A 19,179-nucleotide genomic window follows, 5' to 3' on the forward strand; every position below is an offset into this window, starting at 1 on the left:
TTTGGAGAAGTTAAGCGTGGCACGACAAAACCGCGGTCCACTAAAGCGCGCCCGATTAAAGCGTGTCGCTGACGTCATCAGCAGCGCGACAACAACGACCGCGGAGAAAAAAGGGCGCTTTAAAAAGCGCTTTTAAAGGAAGCCGATTCACGTAAAGGTAAGGGTTAGGTTTAGGTTTAGGGTTAGCGTTAGGTTTAGCGTTAGGTTAAGGGTTAGGTTAGGGTTAGGGTTAGGTTAAGGGTTAGGTTTAGGGTTAGGTTAAGGGTTAGCGTTAGGTTTAGCGTTAGGTTAAGGGTTAAGGGTTAGGTTAAGGGTTAGGTTTAGGGTTAGGTTTAGGGTTAGGTTAAGGGTTAGGTTAGGGTTAGGTTTAGGGTTAGGTTTAGGGTTACGTTAAGCGTTAGGGTTAGGTTAAGGGTTAGCGTTAGGTTTAGCGTTAGGTTAAGGGTTAGGTTAAGGGTTAGGTTAAGGGTTAGGTTTAGGGTTAGGTTAGGGTTAGGGTTAGGTTAAGGGTTAGGTTTAGGGTTAGGTTAAGGGTTTGGGTTACCTTAAGCGTTAGGTTAGGGTTAGGTTAGGGTAGGTTAAGGGTTAGCGTTAGTTTAGCGTTAGGTTAAGGGTTAGGTTAAGGGTTAGGTTTAGGGTTAGGGTTAGTTTAGGTTAGGTTAAGGGTTCGGTTAGGGTTAGGTTTGGGGGGGTTAGGTTTAGGTTTACGCGTTAATTTTAGCTTTACCGCCTCACAGCGTGCTTTTTTCGTCGCGCTGTGATGACGTCAGGTACGCGGTTTCGTCAAGCTCGCTTATCGACCGCGGTTTGTGGTGGAACCAAGTTAGAGCTGCGAAGAGCTCACCTGATTCAAAACAACTCCACATGTGATGATGCCTTAGCTAGAACCTTGGAACACATAGGTGGGGAACGCTTTCACAACTTATCGGGACAACCTAGTTAGTAAAGGTCATCCTGACTTACGACCATTCGTTAGCGACTGTCCTAAGTCACAACAGCACCTCCCCCCAAAAAAAGAGCGATTATGAGTTTTCCACACTTATAAGACCGCTGTAGCATTCCCCAAGGTCACCGAGATCCAAATTCCGGTAGACCATCTAGGGTATGTGTGTGTTTCCGTGTGTGTGTACCAGCATAACTCTGGAACGCCTTGAGCAATTTTCAACCAAATTTGGTAAACAGATGACTTACCCTTTGGAAAGAAATACTGTGGGGGGTTAAGACCACCCCTAAAACCCCTCGGGGTGCTGTTCTGTAAAAGTACAGCCTGTTGTGCCTTTCAGCGGCTTCTACTGTACCTGCCGTAAAATGGCTTCTACTGACAGCACTGGGAGGTTGCCGTGATAACGGCTTCACAGTCCTCCACGAGGGTGCTCCCTCTGGTAAGGGGGAAAATCCAACATCAGAAATTACATTTATTCCAGACCTTTCCCCTCCCCTTATAAATAATACCAGGGGCAACGCCGGGCTACCGGCTAGCTGACTCATACCTTATGACGGTTGCAGGTCCCGGGGTCACGTGACCCACCCCCTTTTGTACACTTCTGACGAGCAAAGTCACCGGGAAGTCAGATTCACTTAAAACTAGGTTGCTGACTTATCAACTAGAGTGATTCGCTTAAGAATTGTGGCAAGAAAGCTCGTAAAAGCGAGCAAATCTCACTTAAGTTATTAAGCCTTGCTTTGCAACGGAAGCGTGGGGCTCACTGGTGGTTGTTAGTCAAGGACCACCTCTATTTATTCCCATCATTAAATGAAGCCAGAGTGCAATCCTTTTGCTGAGCCAGATCTTCCCACCGTTGTTCTACAATTGTTCCCTTCTCATCATCCTGGGTCTATCATAGCCAAAGTTGTTCTAGCTACCCATAAACCACCTTCTGCTTTGGATTTGGGATTTGATTCTTCCTGGCACTGATACAGGAGCCCCAGAGTCTGCCTGGCAGCTACCCGTCAAGCTGCGGTGGTTAGAATTCAGTATCCTAAGCTAACTCAATGCTCACTGCAGCAGTTCGATCCTGACGGGCTCAAGGTTGACCCATCCTTCCATCCTTCTGAGGTGGGCAAAATGAGGACCCAGATTGTTGGGGGCAAGAGGCTGACTCTGTAAACCGCTTATAGATGGCTGTATAAAGCACTGTGAAGCGGTATATAAGTCTAAGTACTATTAGGAAGGAAGGCAGGAGAGAGGAAGGAAGGAAGGAAGGAAGGAAGGAAAGCTAGAGGGAGGGGAAGAGGGATCAAATAAAGGAAGGAAGAAGAAGGAAGGAGGAAGGAAAGAAAGCTAGAGGGCAGGGGAAGGAGATCGAAGGAAGGAAGGAAGGAAGGAAGGAAAGCTAGAGGGACGGGAAGGGGATCGAAGGAAGGAAGGAAGGAAGGTAGAGGGCAGGGGAAGGAGATTGAAGGAGGAAGGAAGGAAGGAAGGAAGGAAGGAAAGCTAGAGGGCAGGGGAAGGGGAATCGAAGGAAGAAAGAAAGGAAGGAAGAAAGGAAGGAAGGCTAGAGGGCGGGGGAAGGGGGATCGAAGGAAGGAAGGAAGGAAGGAAGGCTAGAGGGCGGGGGAAGGGGGATCGAAGGAAGGAAGGAAGGAAGGAAGGAAGGAAGGAAGGCTAGAGGGCGGGGGGAAGGGGGATCGAAGGAAGGAAGGAAGGAGCAACCATGGGTGGCACAATGGTTAGATGAGTATTGCAGGCTAACTCCTGCCCACTGTCAAGAGTTCGAATCTCCCAGGCTCAAGGTTGACTCAGCCTTCCCTCCTTCCGAGGTGGGTCAAATGAGGACCCAGATTGTTGTGGGGGCAAGAGGCTGACTCTGTAAACCGCTTAGAGACAGCTGGGAAGCGTATATAAATCTGTGACATTTGTTATTGCGAAGTGCTACCCACAAAACTCCCGTGCAACTCACAGCCTGCTGAGGGATGCCCGAGGCGAGGACGGTTTCCAGGGTGACATTGACACGAAGTCGTGTAATACGGGTGATCCCTTTTTCGGGCAAGTCTTGGAGTTCAAGAGGACGGTGGCGTTGTCCTTGATGGTCTCCAGCATCTCGGTCAGTTTGCAGATCGACTGGTTGGCGGCTTTCACGAAGTCCGATGGGGCAAAGGAGTTGACTGTCCAGAAGGGGTCATTCTGTGGGAAGAGATTGTCAACGTTGGGTTTTGAAGATGGCAGGTTTGCTTTGAGAAATCGGAAGGGGATTCTCAACCATCAAGGTCCGTGGTTTCCCAGAGGTGCTATTTTTCCCCCCCAAAAGACAACTGGACCTTTCTTTTTTTTTCCCTTTGAAAACTTTCCCTGCTCATCCAAGAAACTTCCTCATTCTCTGAAGCTTCTTGAAGAGTTTTAAAGCGGGGGGGAAAAACCCCAAATTAATTCCAGATGCCTTTTTGGAAAAGCATCTTTGAGACAGCCAAGTACGTTAGTTAGCGAGCTCCACCTCTCAATCCATTGAATTCCAAAGTTGAATTATTATACATTGGATGAGAAAAAAAAAACACATTTTTTTTCCTGTTGCCTCTCCTATTTTTCCAACAGTCGATTTCATTGCTTGACTTCTGGTTCTAGAATTTGTCAAACTGAAAGAAGAAAAAAAAGCTTCCTCTTGTCCGTTTTATCCTCATCATGAATAATTCTGTAGATCTCCCTTAAGTCCCGCAAATGGGCCAACCTTGTAGGTTTTCCCCCCCAAAAGCCCAAATAACGCAACCTTTACTCACATGGAAGCAGTTGCATCCCCCGAACCAGTAAATAGCGTTAGAAGGGACCTGGGAGGCCATCTAGTCCAACCCCCTGCTCCACAGACCTACCAGCATACTATTCCTGACAATGGTTATCCAACGTCTCTTAAAGACTTCCAGTGTTGGGGCATTCACAACTTCTGGAGGCAAGCTGTTCCACTGATTATAGCAATAGCAATAGCCATAGCCAATATCAGTAGACTTATATACCGCTTCATAGGCCTTTCAGGCCTCTCTACGCGGTTTACAGAGATCAGCATATTGCCCCCAACAATCTGGTCCTCATTTACCCACCTCGGAGAGGATGGGAAGGCTGAGTCAAACCCTGAGCCGGTGAGATTTGAACCGCTGATACCTGCTGATCTAGCAGTAGCCTGCAGTGCTGCATTTAACCACTGCGCCACCTTGGCTCATTATCTGATTAATTATTCTCACTGTCAGGAAATATCACCTTAGTTCTAAGTTGCTTCTCTCCTTGATTAATTTCCACCCATTGCTTCTTGTTCTACCCTCAGGTGCCTTGGAGAATAGTTTGACTCCCTCTTCTTTGGGGCAGCCCCTGAGATATTGGAAGGCTGCTATCATGTCTCCCCTAGTCCTTACAATACAATACAATGCAATACAATACAATACAATACAATAGCAGAGTTGGAAGGGACCTTGGAGGTCTTCTAGTCCAACCCCCTGCCTAGCAGGAAACCCTATACCGTTTCAGACAATGGCTATCCAACATCTTCTTAAAGACTTCCAGTGTTGGGGCATCCACAACTTCTGGAGGCAACTTCTGTTCCACTGGTTAATTGTTCTGATATCAGATAATTTCTCCTTAGTTCGAAGTTGCTTCTCTCCTTGATTAGTTTCCACCCATTGCTTCTTGTTCTGCCCTCAGGTGCTTTGGAGGATAGGCTTGACTCCCTCTTCTTTGTGGCAACCCCTGAGATATTGGAAGACTGCTATCAGGTCTCCCTTGTCCTTCTTTCTATTAACTAGACATACTTAGTTCCTGCAACCGTTCTTCATATGTTTTAGCCTCCATCCCTAATCCTCTTTCTTGCTCTTCTCTGCACTCTTTCAAAGAGTCGCCACATCTCTTTTTCGTATGGGGTGTACTAAATCGGATGCAGCCTTCTAACTGTGGTCTTAGTAAGGCTTTATAAAGTGCTATTATACTTTTACCGTGATCGTGTTTCTCTCTCTCTCTCTGTTAATGCAGCCTAGTACGGAAGTTCTCCACTTACTACAGTGACCATTTGAAGTGAAACGCCACTGGAAAAAAAGTGAGTTACGGTCGCTTTCACACCGATGACCATTTCAGCATCCCCAAAGGTCATGTGGGTTTATATTCGGGATGCTTGACAACCGACTCGCATTTATGACGGCTGCAGTGTCCCCGGGGTCATGTCATTTGCCTCTTGGGACCTTCTGACCAGCAAAGCTAACGGGGAAACCAAATTCACTCAGCAACCGTGTTGCTCGTTAAACAACTGCAGTGATGATCAACTGGAGTTGATATGATAAATAATAATTGGATATGAGAAGGGAAGGTTAGAAATATTTTTGGACCATATACAAAGGTTATTAATCACAATAATATCACTATTAAAAAATAAAATAAAACTCATATACAGTTAAATGTTAACTAATATGGGGAAAATGTTATGATATACGATATCATTACATAAAGAAAGGAGAATGATAATAAACTATATACATGGAGGATGGAATTTTTGGTATTAAATATTATGGATGTTTAGCTAAAACAGGATATGAGGATTTGATGTTAATGAGGATTTTATAAACCAAGTAAATGAAATGCCAGCATGCGGTTATGGATTAAATCTTTGGCATAGTTAAGGATGAAAGATGTTTAAACAACTGTAGTCAACTAAAGTGGAGGTATGATGATGTCAATATGGTAAACATTTGAGTTAAGATATTTGAATTATATGAATTAATGGAAGAGATGCACAAAAACATGTTGTAACCAGCTGATATACTTTTTTATAATATATACTTGTGTTTTTCTTTTGTTTCTTTGTTTTCTTTTTTTTTTTTCCCCTGCCTTGTTTTCCTGTTTTTTGTCTTTTTTGTGTTTTGATTTTTTCTTTTCCCACTGGTGTGGGCATGTGTTGTTTATGTAACAAACAACAAAAAATTAATAATAATAAAAAAAAGAAATAACAAACAGATGAGGAAAAAAAAAAAACCAACTGCAGTGATTCACTTAACAAATGTTGTCCCCCCAAAAGTCTTAAAAGTGTGGCAGAACTTAACAAATTTCTCACTTAGCAACATAAAAGTTGGCTCAATTGTGGTCATAAGTTGAGGACTTCCTCTATCGTATTAAGTTGGTTTTTTTTTTTTTGGCTGCTGCCTCTCACACTGCTGGCTATTTTGTTTGTGTTGTTTTGGGTGTTTGACGGAGGCGCAACCGTCTCAGTTGTGATCCTCCAAACTTTCTCTAACTCCGCTTCATTTTTGAGGGGTTGTAACCACCAACTGGACATATATTACTACTTACTTACACACCTTGAGGAAACCCTTTGCCTGCCATTTAGTGTTTCCAAATCTGTCCAGTTGAACATAGAGGAATGGTCGTAAGCAGTTCTGGAAGACTTCCTCACGTTGGGTGGTTCTCCGCAGCGTCTGGTCGTGCATAAGAAAAGGCACTCCGTCATAACTGTGAACAAGAAGAAGACAAGAATATAACAATTATCCCTGCTGGATCAGATTCTTTCCATTCAGAGTTTGGCTTCTGGCTTCTGGGCCCTTGCAAATGCAGGGGTCCTCGACTTGCAACCATTCGCTGAGTTCAAAGTTACAACGGCATCGAAAAAAAGGGACTCGTGACTGTTTTTCACACTCACGACCATTGCACCTCCTTATGATCCGTGATCAAAAACCTGACGCTTGAAACCGGCTCATATTTATGCGGGTTGCAGTGTCCCAGGGTCATGGTGATCACCTTTTGGGAGCTTTTGGCAAGCAAAGTCAAGGGGGGTGGAGCCAATTCACTTAACAACTGGGTTACTAACTTCTCAGATGCCATGCCACTTGGTAACTTGTGGACTTCAACTCCCAGAAGTCCTCAGCCAGCATTATCACTTCCTCAGCCAGCCATATCCTGGGTACCTTTTAAGAGTTGTGGACTTCAACTCCCAGAATTCCTCAGCCGGCCATATATCACTGGGCATTTTTAAGAGTTTGTGGACCTTCAACTCCCAGATCATCCAGCCGGCCATATAACTTGGCATTTTAAGAGTTGTGGACTTCAACTCCCAGAATTCCTCAGCCAGCCATATCACTGGGCCACATTTAACACTTGGCATGGCTAGCTGAGGAATTCTGGGAGTTGAAGTCCACAAGTGTTCAAGTTGCCGAGTTTGGAGACCCCAGCCTTAAATCTTGAGCACAAGCAGAGACTTACCTTATCACCACATCTGCCTGCACACCATAAACCTTCTCCTCCACTGCTTCTGGAAGGACATCAGAGTGTTTTCAGGTGCTAACTGGAGGAGAATGAGAAAGAATAATTATATTTCGTGTTATTGCTACGCACCGAAGCTACATTGGGACACAGTTGCACCAGAAACTAAAATATGAACATCAGGTATTCAAACATGTTTTAAAAGATGTGTGGCTCACCAGGCCAGGAATACCAATTCCACAGAAAAGCTAAAATTAAAATTACAGTGCATTGAGAATGTCAACACAGAATTCTACAAATCTGATTCCATGCTCTTCCTCCTCCTCCTCCTCATTATTTATTAAATTAATAGGCCCCTCCTGTGTCCCATCTCACTGTCCAGAATGACTCTGGGCAACTTACAGTAGGATAAAAAGACAATTAAAAAAAAAACATTAAAGTTAACAAGGACTGAATTACAAAATTCTTATAATTTGTTTGAATGTTTGTTATTTATTGAACTTGTATGCCATCCAATGCCCCATGTGGGCAGATAAATAAAAATATGTGTGTATGTATGTGTGTATGTATGTACCATATATATATGTTTAGTGGGAATATACAGTGTGTGTGTGGTGGTGTGGTGAGAGAGAGAGAGAGAGGGAGGGAGGGAGGGAGGGAGGGAGGGAGGGAGGGAGGGAGGGAGGGAGAGGGAGAGAAATATGTATCTATATCTATTTATCTATTTGTCTGCCTGTCTGTCTGTATATCTAATCCCATGATGGTGAACCTATGACCGTGGCACGACAAAACCGCGCTCAACTAATAGCCGCGCCGATTAAAACCGCATCGCTGACGTCATCAACAGGGCGACAACAGCGAGCGCGGAGAAAGAAGGGCGCTTTAAATAGCGCTTTGAAAGCAAGCCGATTCAACTTAAGGTAAGGGTTAGGTTTAGGGTTAGGTTTAGGGTTAGGTTAAGGGTTAGGGTTAGGGTTTAGGGTTAGGTTTAGGGTTAGGTTTAGGATTAGGTTTAGGGGGGTTAGGTTTAGGGGTTATTTTAGGTTTAGGCGTTTACAGCGTGCTTCTGTCTCCGCGCTGTTGTCGCCCTGTGATGACGTCAGCTACGCGGTTTCGTCGAGCGCCCTTTAGTCGAACGCGGTTTTGTGGTGGAACCACCTATGACACGCATGCCAGAGGTCGCATGCAGAGCCCCTCTGTGGGTATGCCCACCATCGCCAGCTGCTCTTCTGGTTTCTGGAGCGCACATGCTTGCCGCCCAGCTGGTTTTCAGGGGTGCTAGAGCGCCAGAAAACGGCTGGAGAACAGCCTGAAAAATGCCTCCAAAACAGAGGTGCTGCTTTCTGGGCCTTTTCAGGTGGTTTTTCAGGCTGTTTCAGCTTGTTTTTGGCCTGTTTGGGGCCCAAAAACTGCCCTGAAAAATGGTCCAAAAACTGCCCTGAAAAATGGTCCAAAAAATGGCCTGAAAACAGCCCCAAAACAGCCAAAAATGGTCAAAAACTGGCATTTGTGTGCCGGACAGCTGGTCTTCCAGTTTTCCAGCACTTGGGCACACACAGGCACGTTTGGGCCCTGGTGCCGAAAAAGTTGCCATAACCAGTGATGGTTACATCTGGTACGCCCCAGTGCCTGCCGGGGGGCACCAGGTACCGTTCCCATAGGGTGTTCAGGAGGGCCCACTCGCCCAATCATGCTCCTTAGCGGTATTTGAAGTTTTGGGGGTTCCGCACATGCGCATGGAGCGTACGGTGCCTGCGTGACGCTCTGCTGAGCAGCTGGAGAGTCGTGGGACAGTAAGTACACATGCGCGCGCTGGGTGGGTTAATGTGGTGGGCGCCCGGCCCCGTTGCAACCGTAACAGTTGCAACGGGATCCGGAACCCACCACTGGCCATAACTCATCTAATCCATCATCTCTTTTATCTGTCTCTCTCATCTAACAGTCTTCTCTCTTATCATCTCTCTCTCCATCTATTAATCTTTGTTTCTCCCTCCCTCCCTCTATCTATCCTCTAGCTAATCTTTGTCTCTCCCTCCTTCCCCATCTCTCTCTCTCTAATCTTTGTCCCCTCTCGCTCTCTCTCTCTCTCTAATCTTTCTCCTCCTCCCTCCTCCATCTATCTTTGTCTCTCCCTCCCTCCCTCTTTCTATCTATCTAATCTTTGTCTCTTCCTCCCCCCCCTCTCTCTCTAATCTTTGTCCGTCCATCCATCCGTCCATCCATCCATCCATCCATCCATCCATCCTCTCCAATCCATCCATCCAATCTTCGTCCTCTCCCTCCCCTTCGTCTTTCTATCTAATTTTTCTCTCCTCCCTCCCTCCTCTCTATTCTATCTATCTATCTATCTATCTATCTATCTATCTATCTATCTATCTATCTATTCTACTATCTATCATCTATCTATCTATCTAATTTTTGTCTCTCCCTCAACCCTCCCTCTGTATATCTATCTATCATCTATCTATCTATCTATTTTGTCTCTCCCTCCCTCCCTCCCTCCCTCCCTCCCTCCATCCATCATCTATCTATCTATCTATCTATCTATCTATCTATCATCTATCTATCTAACTATCTATCTATCTATCTATCTATCTATCTATCTATCTATCTATCTATCTATCTATCTATCTATCTATCTATCTAATCTTTGTTTCTCCCTCCCTCTCTATCTCTATCTATCTAATCCATCATCCGTCATCCCTCTTATCTGCCTCTCTCATATAACAATTATCTCTATATCATCCATCCATCCATCTACACAAACTCGCACACGCATGGGTATATGTGCATACAGGGTCATTCCCGACTTACAACAATTGAGCCCAAACATTTCCTGTTGCTAAGCGAGACCGCTGCTAAGTGAGTTTTTCTCCATTTATGACCCCTTTGGCCACAGCTGCTAAGTGAATCACTGGCAGTTAGTAAGACAGTGACCCATGGTGAAGTGGATCTGCCTTCCCCATTGATTTCGTTGGTTAGGAGGTCGCCAAAGGGGAATCACGTGACACCTCCCCCCCCAAGACACTTGCAGTGACTGACTCGCTACGAGTCACTCGCCAAGCATCTGAATTTTGATCACGTGATCAAGGGGATGCTGCAAAGGATGCCTGCATAACGGCGAAAAATGGTCAAAAGTAGCTTTTTTAATTGTAATTTTGAATTATCTCTAAATTAACTGTTGTAAATTCGAGGAGTATATCTGTGTATATACATATACATATACTTTTTTTCTGAGGTTTTCGTGGGTGTTAGTATGTAGGTCTTTGGTTATTCGGGTTTTTCTCCCGCGTAAAATTGGAGGTGTCTTGGCGACGTTTCCGACGAAGTCTCATTCGTCATCTTCAGGCTTCGTGCTTCCAGGAGCAATGTGAGATCTTGGCTGTTTCTTCCTTTTAACTGCCAGTCGGGGTTTGAGCTGATTGGGTGGGAGCTTGGCTGTGTTCTGATTGGGTGAAGGTGTGTCCTGATTGGGTGGAGGTGTGTCCTGATTGGGTGGAGGTGTGTTCTGATTGGTTGGGGGTTTGTGTTTCATGTAAGGATGGGAGGGGTTTAAAGAGGCTAATGGTGCATTTGCAGTCCTGGCTTCTGGTCCTTGGTCGTGCCTCCTCATCAGTGTGGGTTTTAGTCTGCTTTGTTTGTGGATGTCTGGTGGTGACATCCTGTGTGGCTCTTGTGAGTGTGGGCCTGATGTCATTCATCATGTTAGGGACTCGTTTATCAATAAGGGCAGGCTTCCAAATGGCTGGCAGGCAGGAGGTATTGTCCCGCCTGTTCATGCTGTGTGGGCGTTTTTACATATACATATACATATACATATACATATACATATACATATACATACATACATAAATGGATACATAGATATCAACCATAGTAAGAAACTAATAATAATTAGGATTTTTTCCACTGCCAAAATGAAAAAAACTAAGGCATCTCCTCAATTTGGAAGGATTACAGTCAATTAAATGCACGGATGAGCATCGCATTAATTGTCCTTTGCCCTAAGCAGCGAAAATGTCCTTTTTTTAATCCATTAAAAGGAAGGGGATTAGATGAGAGACGGAGTGGGAAAAGACTTCAGGGCCCTTTTGAAGGCTGCCGTCTGCCATGTCGCCCCATTAAAAGCTCCCTGCAAAAGGACAGATTTGCATCACTTAATTGGAAACCCAACGAAGCAGCGGCTGAGTTATAGGCTGGGCTGGAGGACGGAGGGAGGCTGATTTCTGAGCTTCCCATCCGCTCCCCACTCCGGCGCGGAAAACTCCATTTTAATTTCTCAAAGCATCCACTGTGCCGTCATAGGGAATCCTCAACTTACAACCATCCGTTTAGCGACTGTTCGAAATCGCAACCACTGGGGGGGGGGAAGAGACTGGTGAACGATTTTTCCTCCCTTAACGACCGATGCGGTCGTGATCAAAGGTTCACCGACAAAAGCGCAACGATGAAACCGTGGCTAGAAAACCGCGATGTCAAAATCACACCCACATAGGCGCGCCGACAAAAGAGCGCCGACAAAAGCGCGCCCATCAAGAAACAACGCGAAAACAACATAAGAACCCTAACCCTAACCACGCTTTTGTCAGCGCGCCTTTGTGGGCGCGTTTGTCGACGTTGCAGTTTTATTTTAGCAAACTTTTGATACATACAATTTTCGCGCCTTTAGCCTCAGATCTTGCTTTGCTTTCGATATTCAGTAATTCGTTACTTTCGATATTCATTGTTGTTCTCTAAAACATGGAGTTGGGGGATTCACGTTCTTGAATTTTTTCCCTTTTTTTATTTTCAAACACACAAAAATACACAAAAACAAAACATAAGACACAAACTACATTTACGCAGTACATTAGAAGTATAGTATAAATCTTTATTACGGTGAAGACCAGCAATACACATTACTTTTAACAATAGGTTAAAAAGAGGGCTGACATTTAAGATAGACTGTCATTAAAAAGGTATTGACGTAAAAGTGGATAATAACATACACGTTCTCAACTTGTTCGGGGTCAATCCCTGGTTTACCTGGGTGCAAAGCCGATTAAGTATGGGAGTAATTACAATGGTCCAGAAATTGGAGGGAAGGAAGGAGGAAAGGAAGGAGAGAAGAAAGGAGGGAAGGAAGGAGGGAAGGAAGGAGGGAAGGAAGGGGGAAGGAGGAGGGGGAAGGGAGGAGGGAAGGAGAGAAGGAGAGAAGAAAGGAGGGAAGGAAGGAGGGAATGAAAGGAGAGAAGAAAGGGGGGAAGGAAAGGAGGGAAGGAAGGAGGGAAGGAAGGAGAAGAAGGAGAGAAGAAAGGAGGAAGGGAGGAGGGGAAGGAGGAGGGAAGGAAGGAGGGAAGGAGAGAATAAAGGAGGGAGGGAAAGGGAAAGGAGGGAGGGAAGAAAGAGGGAAGGAAGGAGAGAAGGAGAGAAGAAAGGAGAGAAGGAAGGAGGGAAGGAAGGAAGAAGAAGTAGGATTGTTGTAAAATAAGATGGGTGTATGGGATGGTAAGAAAACACATCAATTATATTGTCAATTGTAGGGGAGAAAAATTGTTATGAATACATATTATTAATAACAGTTATGAGATCATATAATTGTGAATGTATATATGAGAAATAAAAATTTTAATTAAAAAAAAAAGAAATATAAATTGGTTCAAGATGACAGCTATACTTCTGTAACCCATTTTTTTTTCTTCTGGATATAGCGGCAACCAGAACTTTGCCACTGCATATATAGTACATTATAACTTCATGTTCGTTCCAATAGCAGTTTCAAATCGGTACAATTATCCTTATGCTATTTCCCCTTCTAATAATATATTTCATGTGAGTTTCACCCATTTTAAACCTCTTATTTTACTTATCTATCTGATTGTTGTGACTCAGCAGAGGTTTACTGTGAGTTGAGTCGGGATGCAGGAATAACATGCAGCTGGGGCTCGTTAGTGTCGTCTTCTGGAGATAAAAGGGACTGATGGTGCCACGCCCTGGTTGCAGAAGTCACGTTCATCATTCATCGTTCGTGGTTTGTTTGTGAGAGACACTTGGAGAAGTGATTTGCTTCCTTTCTGTACACCTGGTTTGGCCGTAAGAGATCTTTGTTTTTGTGTTCTGTTATCTTCTTGCCAGAGACTTTATTTATGTTCATTTTGGGCTCGCAGCCAGTCTGGCCGAGGACTGATAAAGTATTTCCTTTTAAGTCTGTCTGCCTGTCGTCTTTGAACGAGCGAAGGAGGGGGGGTCAGAACACTGATATATTATTGGGTGATTACCGCTAAAAATTTAAACTCTCGCGAGTGCATTTACCATGGTCATCCTCTTTAAACATTCTATTTTTGGGCTTTAATGGCTTCTTCCATTGAGCCTTGTTTCTTTCCTCCAATCACCTATACCATTTTCCTCTATCTGATAATATTCTCTCTCTCTTTTCCCTGGATTTCTTTTGTTAATTTGTCCTTTCCCTGAATTTTGAAGGAGGCGCGTCTGACAAGGGAAGTCCACACAGTCATAAGTAAGAACCTTCTGAATTTCGATGAAGTGACCCTGAGGATGCCATCATGGTCACTTTTCCAGTGCCACTGTAACACTGAACCAGTGGTGGGATTCAGCTGGCTCGCACCTATTCGGGAGAACTGGTTGTTAACTTTCTAAGCTGTTCAGAGAACCGGTTGTTGGAAGAAATCTCCTTTTGTTTTTTCTCTCCACTTTACAGGGCTAATCCTGTAAGGAAGGCAGGAAGGAAACATTCTGGTGTTGTTTCTAGCCTTATCTTTATTGCCCTGCTTACAGAAACTGCCCCTCCAGTTAACCCTTATCACATTGTCACAGCTAAGACGAAGCGCCCTTCAACCTGAGTGATGTTGAGTTGGCCACACCCCCCCAGGTCACATGACTGAGCCACGCCTACCCAGCTGGTCATTAGGGCAGAGAACCGGTTGTTAAATTATTTGAATCCCACCACTTGCTCTGAACAGTCACTCAAGTAAACTGTTATAAGTCAAGGACTACCTGTATTTCAGAGAGCTACGAAGGAATTACTCCGTGTAATCCTTCTCAGCGTTTCCTCTTCTCATTCCTACAACAAGGGGCTATTGTAAGGGAAGTAGTAACAATAAGACAACTGTCCGCATACCAAGGAACAAAAAAACAGCAGCCGAAGCAAACACAAGAATTTACTACTATTTCCGTTGATTTGAGATCTCTGCGAGATTTTAGGGTTGGTCTCGAAATTTACCCAGATTTTTAAACTGGATTTCCCATTTTTAGCCCTCTCTTAAGTCCTTGCCAAGGACCAGGGAAAGCCAGATGTTGATGTTTGATGTATAAAGGTCTTGTTGCAGGGAATGCCAGCTGTGGCCTTTTGCAAGGTGTTTTTCAAGAGGCAAACTGGACGTTCTTGTTTTTTTCTTTCGAAGACGTTTCTCTTCTCATCAAGAAGCTTCTTCAGCTCTGACTGATGGTGGGGAATGGAAGGATTGATTCTCCTTGCAGGCAGCTGGTCATTGCAATCCTTTGAGAGGGTCGTTGAGTGCCACTTTGAGGTTTTAGGCTGTGTGCTCAGGGTCTCCTGAGTGGTGCAAATGGTTCTTGTAATCTGCAATTTTTCCCATCTGGAAATCCGTTCCTACTCCCACATCATTCCAAGGGTCTTCATCCCAAATTGGTGTAGCTCAAAGGTCTGTAGAGATTCTCCGTCATCCAGGTCAGGGTTATACCAAAGGTGCGTTTTTTCAGGAGGCAAACGATTTTGTTTTTTCTCTGAATCCTTGGAGAGCTTTCAGTAATTTTCTGATCTCCGCATGGATGCCCCTACATGAGACGGTCAATATGTGGAAATGCAAATTGCAAAGAAGGAACTTTGCACCATTTATGGTGCACGTGTGATTAAAGCTACAAACACCTGAGTAGGAATCATATCTTAATACAGGAGATTCTTAAAGATAGCCCGATATTTTTCTTTTAGGCTTAATGGACAAAGAGCTCTGGGGGAGGGGGAGGGGGAGAGAGAGAGAAAAAAATGGAGACTTTTGATGTGACATATTTGACAGCCGCAAGATTCCTATGCACACAACGGAAGGATGCTTTGATTCTCGTAATGGACAAATGAGTGGAGTTAGTAGAGATTAAAGAGAAACAAAAATTCAGTTCAATTTTGTTTCTACTTAGGGAGGACTTTGTGTTTGAGTGGGGGGGGGGGGGAGAACGAAAACTTTTGAGTTTTGCTGATTTAGCGAGAGGTCTATTGTTACAGAAATTGCCAGTATATATATTATTATGTAAAACTAAAAAGTTGGGGTTTGTGAAACAGATGTCAAATGGAGTCATAGACGCCGTACAACTTGGTAATTCTATACCCGTGATGGAGGAACCTATGACATGCGGGAGCCATTTGTGTGGGCACGGGAGGCATTGCCCTGTCATCTGGCCAGCGCGCATGTGTGCACTGTCCCGGCTGACTTTGGCCTTCTTTTGAGGCCATTTTTCGCCCTCCGGAAGCTAGCAATAGGTAGACTATATACCGCTTCATAGGGCTTTCAGCCCTCTCTAAGCGGTTTACAGAGTCAGCATATCGCCCCCAACAAACAATCCGGGTCCTCATTTTACCCACCTCGCAAGGATGGAAGGCTGAGTCAACCTTGAGCCGGTGAGATTTGAACAGCCGAACTGCTGAACTGCAGTCAGCTGAAGTAGCCTGCAGTGCTGCATTAACCACTGCGCCACCTCGGCTTCCCTGAAGCTTCCGGAGCGCGAAAAACCAGGCCTATGGGCAAACCGAAGGTCGAGAATGTACTTCCGGTTTGCTCGTAGGGCCAGTATAGCCCTCTGGAGCCTTCAGGAAGCTTCCCCTAAAGACTCCGGAGGGCTAAAACGACCCTTCCACTTTGCTTGTAGGGTTGTTTTTCGTCCTCTGGAGCCTTCAGGGAAGCCTCCGGAAGGCCCCTGAAGGCTCTGGGGGGCTAAAACCGGCCCTATGAGCAAATCGGAAGTCCGTTCCTGAACTTCCGGTTTGCCCGTAGGGCTGGTTTTTTACGCTCTGGAGGCTTCAGGAAGCTCCTGAAGCATCCGGAAGGCCTCTTGGGTGGGGGGGGAGGCTCTTGTCGCCCGCCCCAGGCTTCCTATAAAGCTTCTGGAGCCTGGGGAGGGCGAAAAAAGTAACAACCAAAAATGAGGGGGGAGTGCTGGTCGTGTCCGCATGCGCTCTGGGGTTGTGCGCATAACATTATGGGTGTGGAACTTCTACACATGACCCCTCTGAGCTCCCCCAACTTTTGCCATGCCAACCGCCCTCCGTGCGCTCTCTGGCTACTGGAGACACCGCAGGCACCCGACTTCTGACCCGGGGCCCCTGAGTTTTCCTTCATCGCCAGTTTTGTGTTTTGAGGGAAGAACGCAGGAGCCATGGAGCAAAGTCAAGATGTTTATTGAATACAGAGTGACAGCGATTCAAAATGCCCGGTAACAGCGCCAGGGTATTTATACTAGCAACTGTAACTGTCAGAACTGTCAAAACCAATCAGGTGTTAGAACTGTCAGAACCAATCAGGGGCTGGTAGCTGGCCAGCAACAGCTATGCTGCGCCCTGATTGAGCACAAAAGGTTCGCCATCACTACTGTTCTATACAAATAAAGATATTTTACATCACTATCAGGGGTGGGTTCCGGATTCTTTTACTGCCGGTCCGCTGAGACGCGCCTGATGCGAGCTATGTGCGCATGCTGCAGTTAGTGAAAAAATTGCTCTCTGCTCATGTGCAGAAGCAAAAAACAAGATGGCGGCGCCTACAGCGGTCCAATAGAACCAGTTCGGAGAGGTGGGCAGCCGAGTTACTACCTACTCGGCCGAACCGGTAGGAACTCGCCTCTGAGCTCTATATAAGCAAATATTCCGGCAAACAGGAGCAGGGTGAGGTAAATCAACACAGAAGGAACATCATGAGGTAAATTACAGGGCACACCAAAGAAAAAAAGGCGGTGGGAAAAGGAAACTCCCCTTCACACACCACAGCAAACCAATCACAGCGCAGATTGCCCTCACGCCCAGATCTCACCAACCAATCAACTCTAACTAGGTGTCTGGCTCACTGCACAACCTCCCTCCCCCACCCACCACGCTCCAGCTGTTAAATTTAAATATCCAGCTGTTAAATTTAAACATTTTCCCATTGTTTTTCTTTTCCTTTTCCTTTGTCTTGGAATAAACTAAAAAGATGTAAAACAGTATGTGGTTGAATATCGTGTTCAATAACCTGTGCTTAGAACTGGTGTGTGTGTTGTGGTGGGTGAACAGAGTGGAAAAGAGGCCTACCTACCATGGGGGCTCCGCGGTGGCCGAGGAGTGCAGGGTCTGGGGTCCCAGGTCCTTCCTTTCCATGATGCACGGGGAGGAGGTGAGGGGCACCAGGTACAGTCCGAGGACAACTGCAAAATACGTCCCGAGAATCACCATCTGGGAAGCTGGAGGGAAGAAACATGGGAGATTTGATTTGATTTGATTTGTTTATTATTTATAGGCCGCCCTTTTCCCTAAGGGGACTCAGGGCGACTTACAATTTATAGGGAGGGGAATACAAGACAAGACATGAGACAATACATAAGTAAAATAGAACACAACATTCATTCATCCTTCGGGTGGGGACGGATTAGAATCTTTATCCCCAGGCCTGACGGGATAGCCAGATCTTGAGGGCTGTGCGGAAGGTCTGGACGGTGGTGAGGGTGCGAATCTCCACGGGGAGATCGTTCCAAAGGGTCAGCTACTACTGAAAAGGCTCTCCTCCGCGTAGTTGCCAGTCGACACTGACTGGCAGATGGAACTCGGAGGAGGCCTAATCTGTGTGATCTAACAGGTCGTAGGGAGGTAATTGGCAGAAGGCGGTCTCTCAAGTACTCAGATCCACTACCATGGAGGGCTTTATGGGTGGTAAGTAGCACCTTGAAGCGCACCCGGAGATCAACAGGTAGCCAGCGCAGCTCGCGGAGGATAGGTGTTATGTGGGCGAACCGTGGTGCGCCCACAATCACTCGCGCGGCCGCATTCTGGACTAGCTGAAGTCGCCGGATGCTCTTCAAGGGCAGCCCCATGTAGAGCACGTTGCAGTATTCCAGCCTAGAGGTCACAATCGATTTGGAACAGAGCTGGAAGGGGACCCCGGAGGTCTTCTAGTCCAACCCCCTGCTCAAGCTAGACAATGCAAGAAAGCAAAACACTCTTTGATTTCGAATGAAATAATGGCGCCCAATAAAATTGCATCTTAAGTCCTATCTCCGTCTCTGCTATCTATGGGAGGATGTAGCCCATACAGATTAACAGAGCTGGAAGGGACCTTGGAGGTCTTCTAGTCCAACCCCCTGCTCAAGCTAGACAATGCAAGAAAACAAAACACTCTTTGATTTCGAATGAAATAATGGCGTCCAATAAACTGCATCCTATCTCCGTCTCTACTATCTATGTGAGCATGTAGTCTATACAGATTAAGAGAGTTGGAAGGGACCCCAGAGGTCTTCTAGTCCAACCCCCTGCTCAAGCTAGACAATCCAAGGAAACAAAACACTCTTGATTTCGAATGAAGTAATGGCGTCCAATAAAATTGCATCCTAAGTCCTATCTCTGTCTCTGCTATCTATGGGAGGATGTAGCCCATACAGATTAACAGAGTTGGAAGGGACCTTGGAGGTCTTCTAGTCCAACCCCTTGCCCAAGCAGGAGATCCTATACCATTGCAAACAAGTGGCTGTCCAATCTCTTCTTAAACGCCTCCAGTGATGGAGCTCCCACAATGTCCGGTTGCAAGTAGTTCCACTGGTTAACTTGTTCTATTAGGAAGTTTCAGGTTGCTTCTCTCCTGGATTAGTTTCCATCGGTTGTTTCTTGTCTTGCCTTTTGGGTGCTTTTGAGAGTATTTTGACCCCGCTCTTCTTTGTGGCAACCCCTCAAATATTGGAACCTTGCTATGATATCCCCCTTACTCCTTCTTTTCTCTAGATTTAGCCAAACTCAAATCCTGCAGCCGCTCTTCATACATTTTAGTCTCCAA

The 19,179-nt window shown here is 45.6% G+C and overlaps 1 protein-coding gene across 1 annotated transcript in view; it reads right to left on the minus strand.

The window, feature by feature from the left end:
* The window catches only part of LOC116523402 (glycerophosphodiester phosphodiesterase domain-containing protein 5-like), a gene marked incomplete at its 5' end in the record, with an annotated part of 38,592 nt that extends 20,986 nt beyond the window's left edge, over positions 1-17,606 (minus strand). Inside the window, 9 exon segments of the mRNA XM_032238504.1 lie at positions 2,901-2,954; positions 2,956-2,976; positions 2,978-3,124; positions 6,273-6,336; positions 6,338-6,412; positions 7,160-7,205; positions 7,208-7,241; positions 17,455-17,487; positions 17,490-17,606. Of these exon segments, the coding sequence (XP_032094395.1) occupies positions 2,901-2,954; positions 2,956-2,976; positions 2,978-3,124; positions 6,273-6,336; positions 6,338-6,412; positions 7,160-7,205; positions 7,208-7,241; positions 17,455-17,487; positions 17,490-17,606 (591 nt within the window).
* Positions 17,607-19,179: the final 1,573 nt, after the last annotated feature.

Source organism: Thamnophis elegans, unplaced genomic scaffold (genome assembly GCF_009769535.1).
Source record: "Thamnophis elegans isolate rThaEle1 unplaced genomic scaffold, rThaEle1.pri scaffold_256_arrow_ctg1, whole genome shotgun sequence".
Classification (NCBI taxonomy): Eukaryota; Metazoa; Chordata; class Lepidosauria; order Squamata; family Colubridae; genus Thamnophis; species Thamnophis elegans.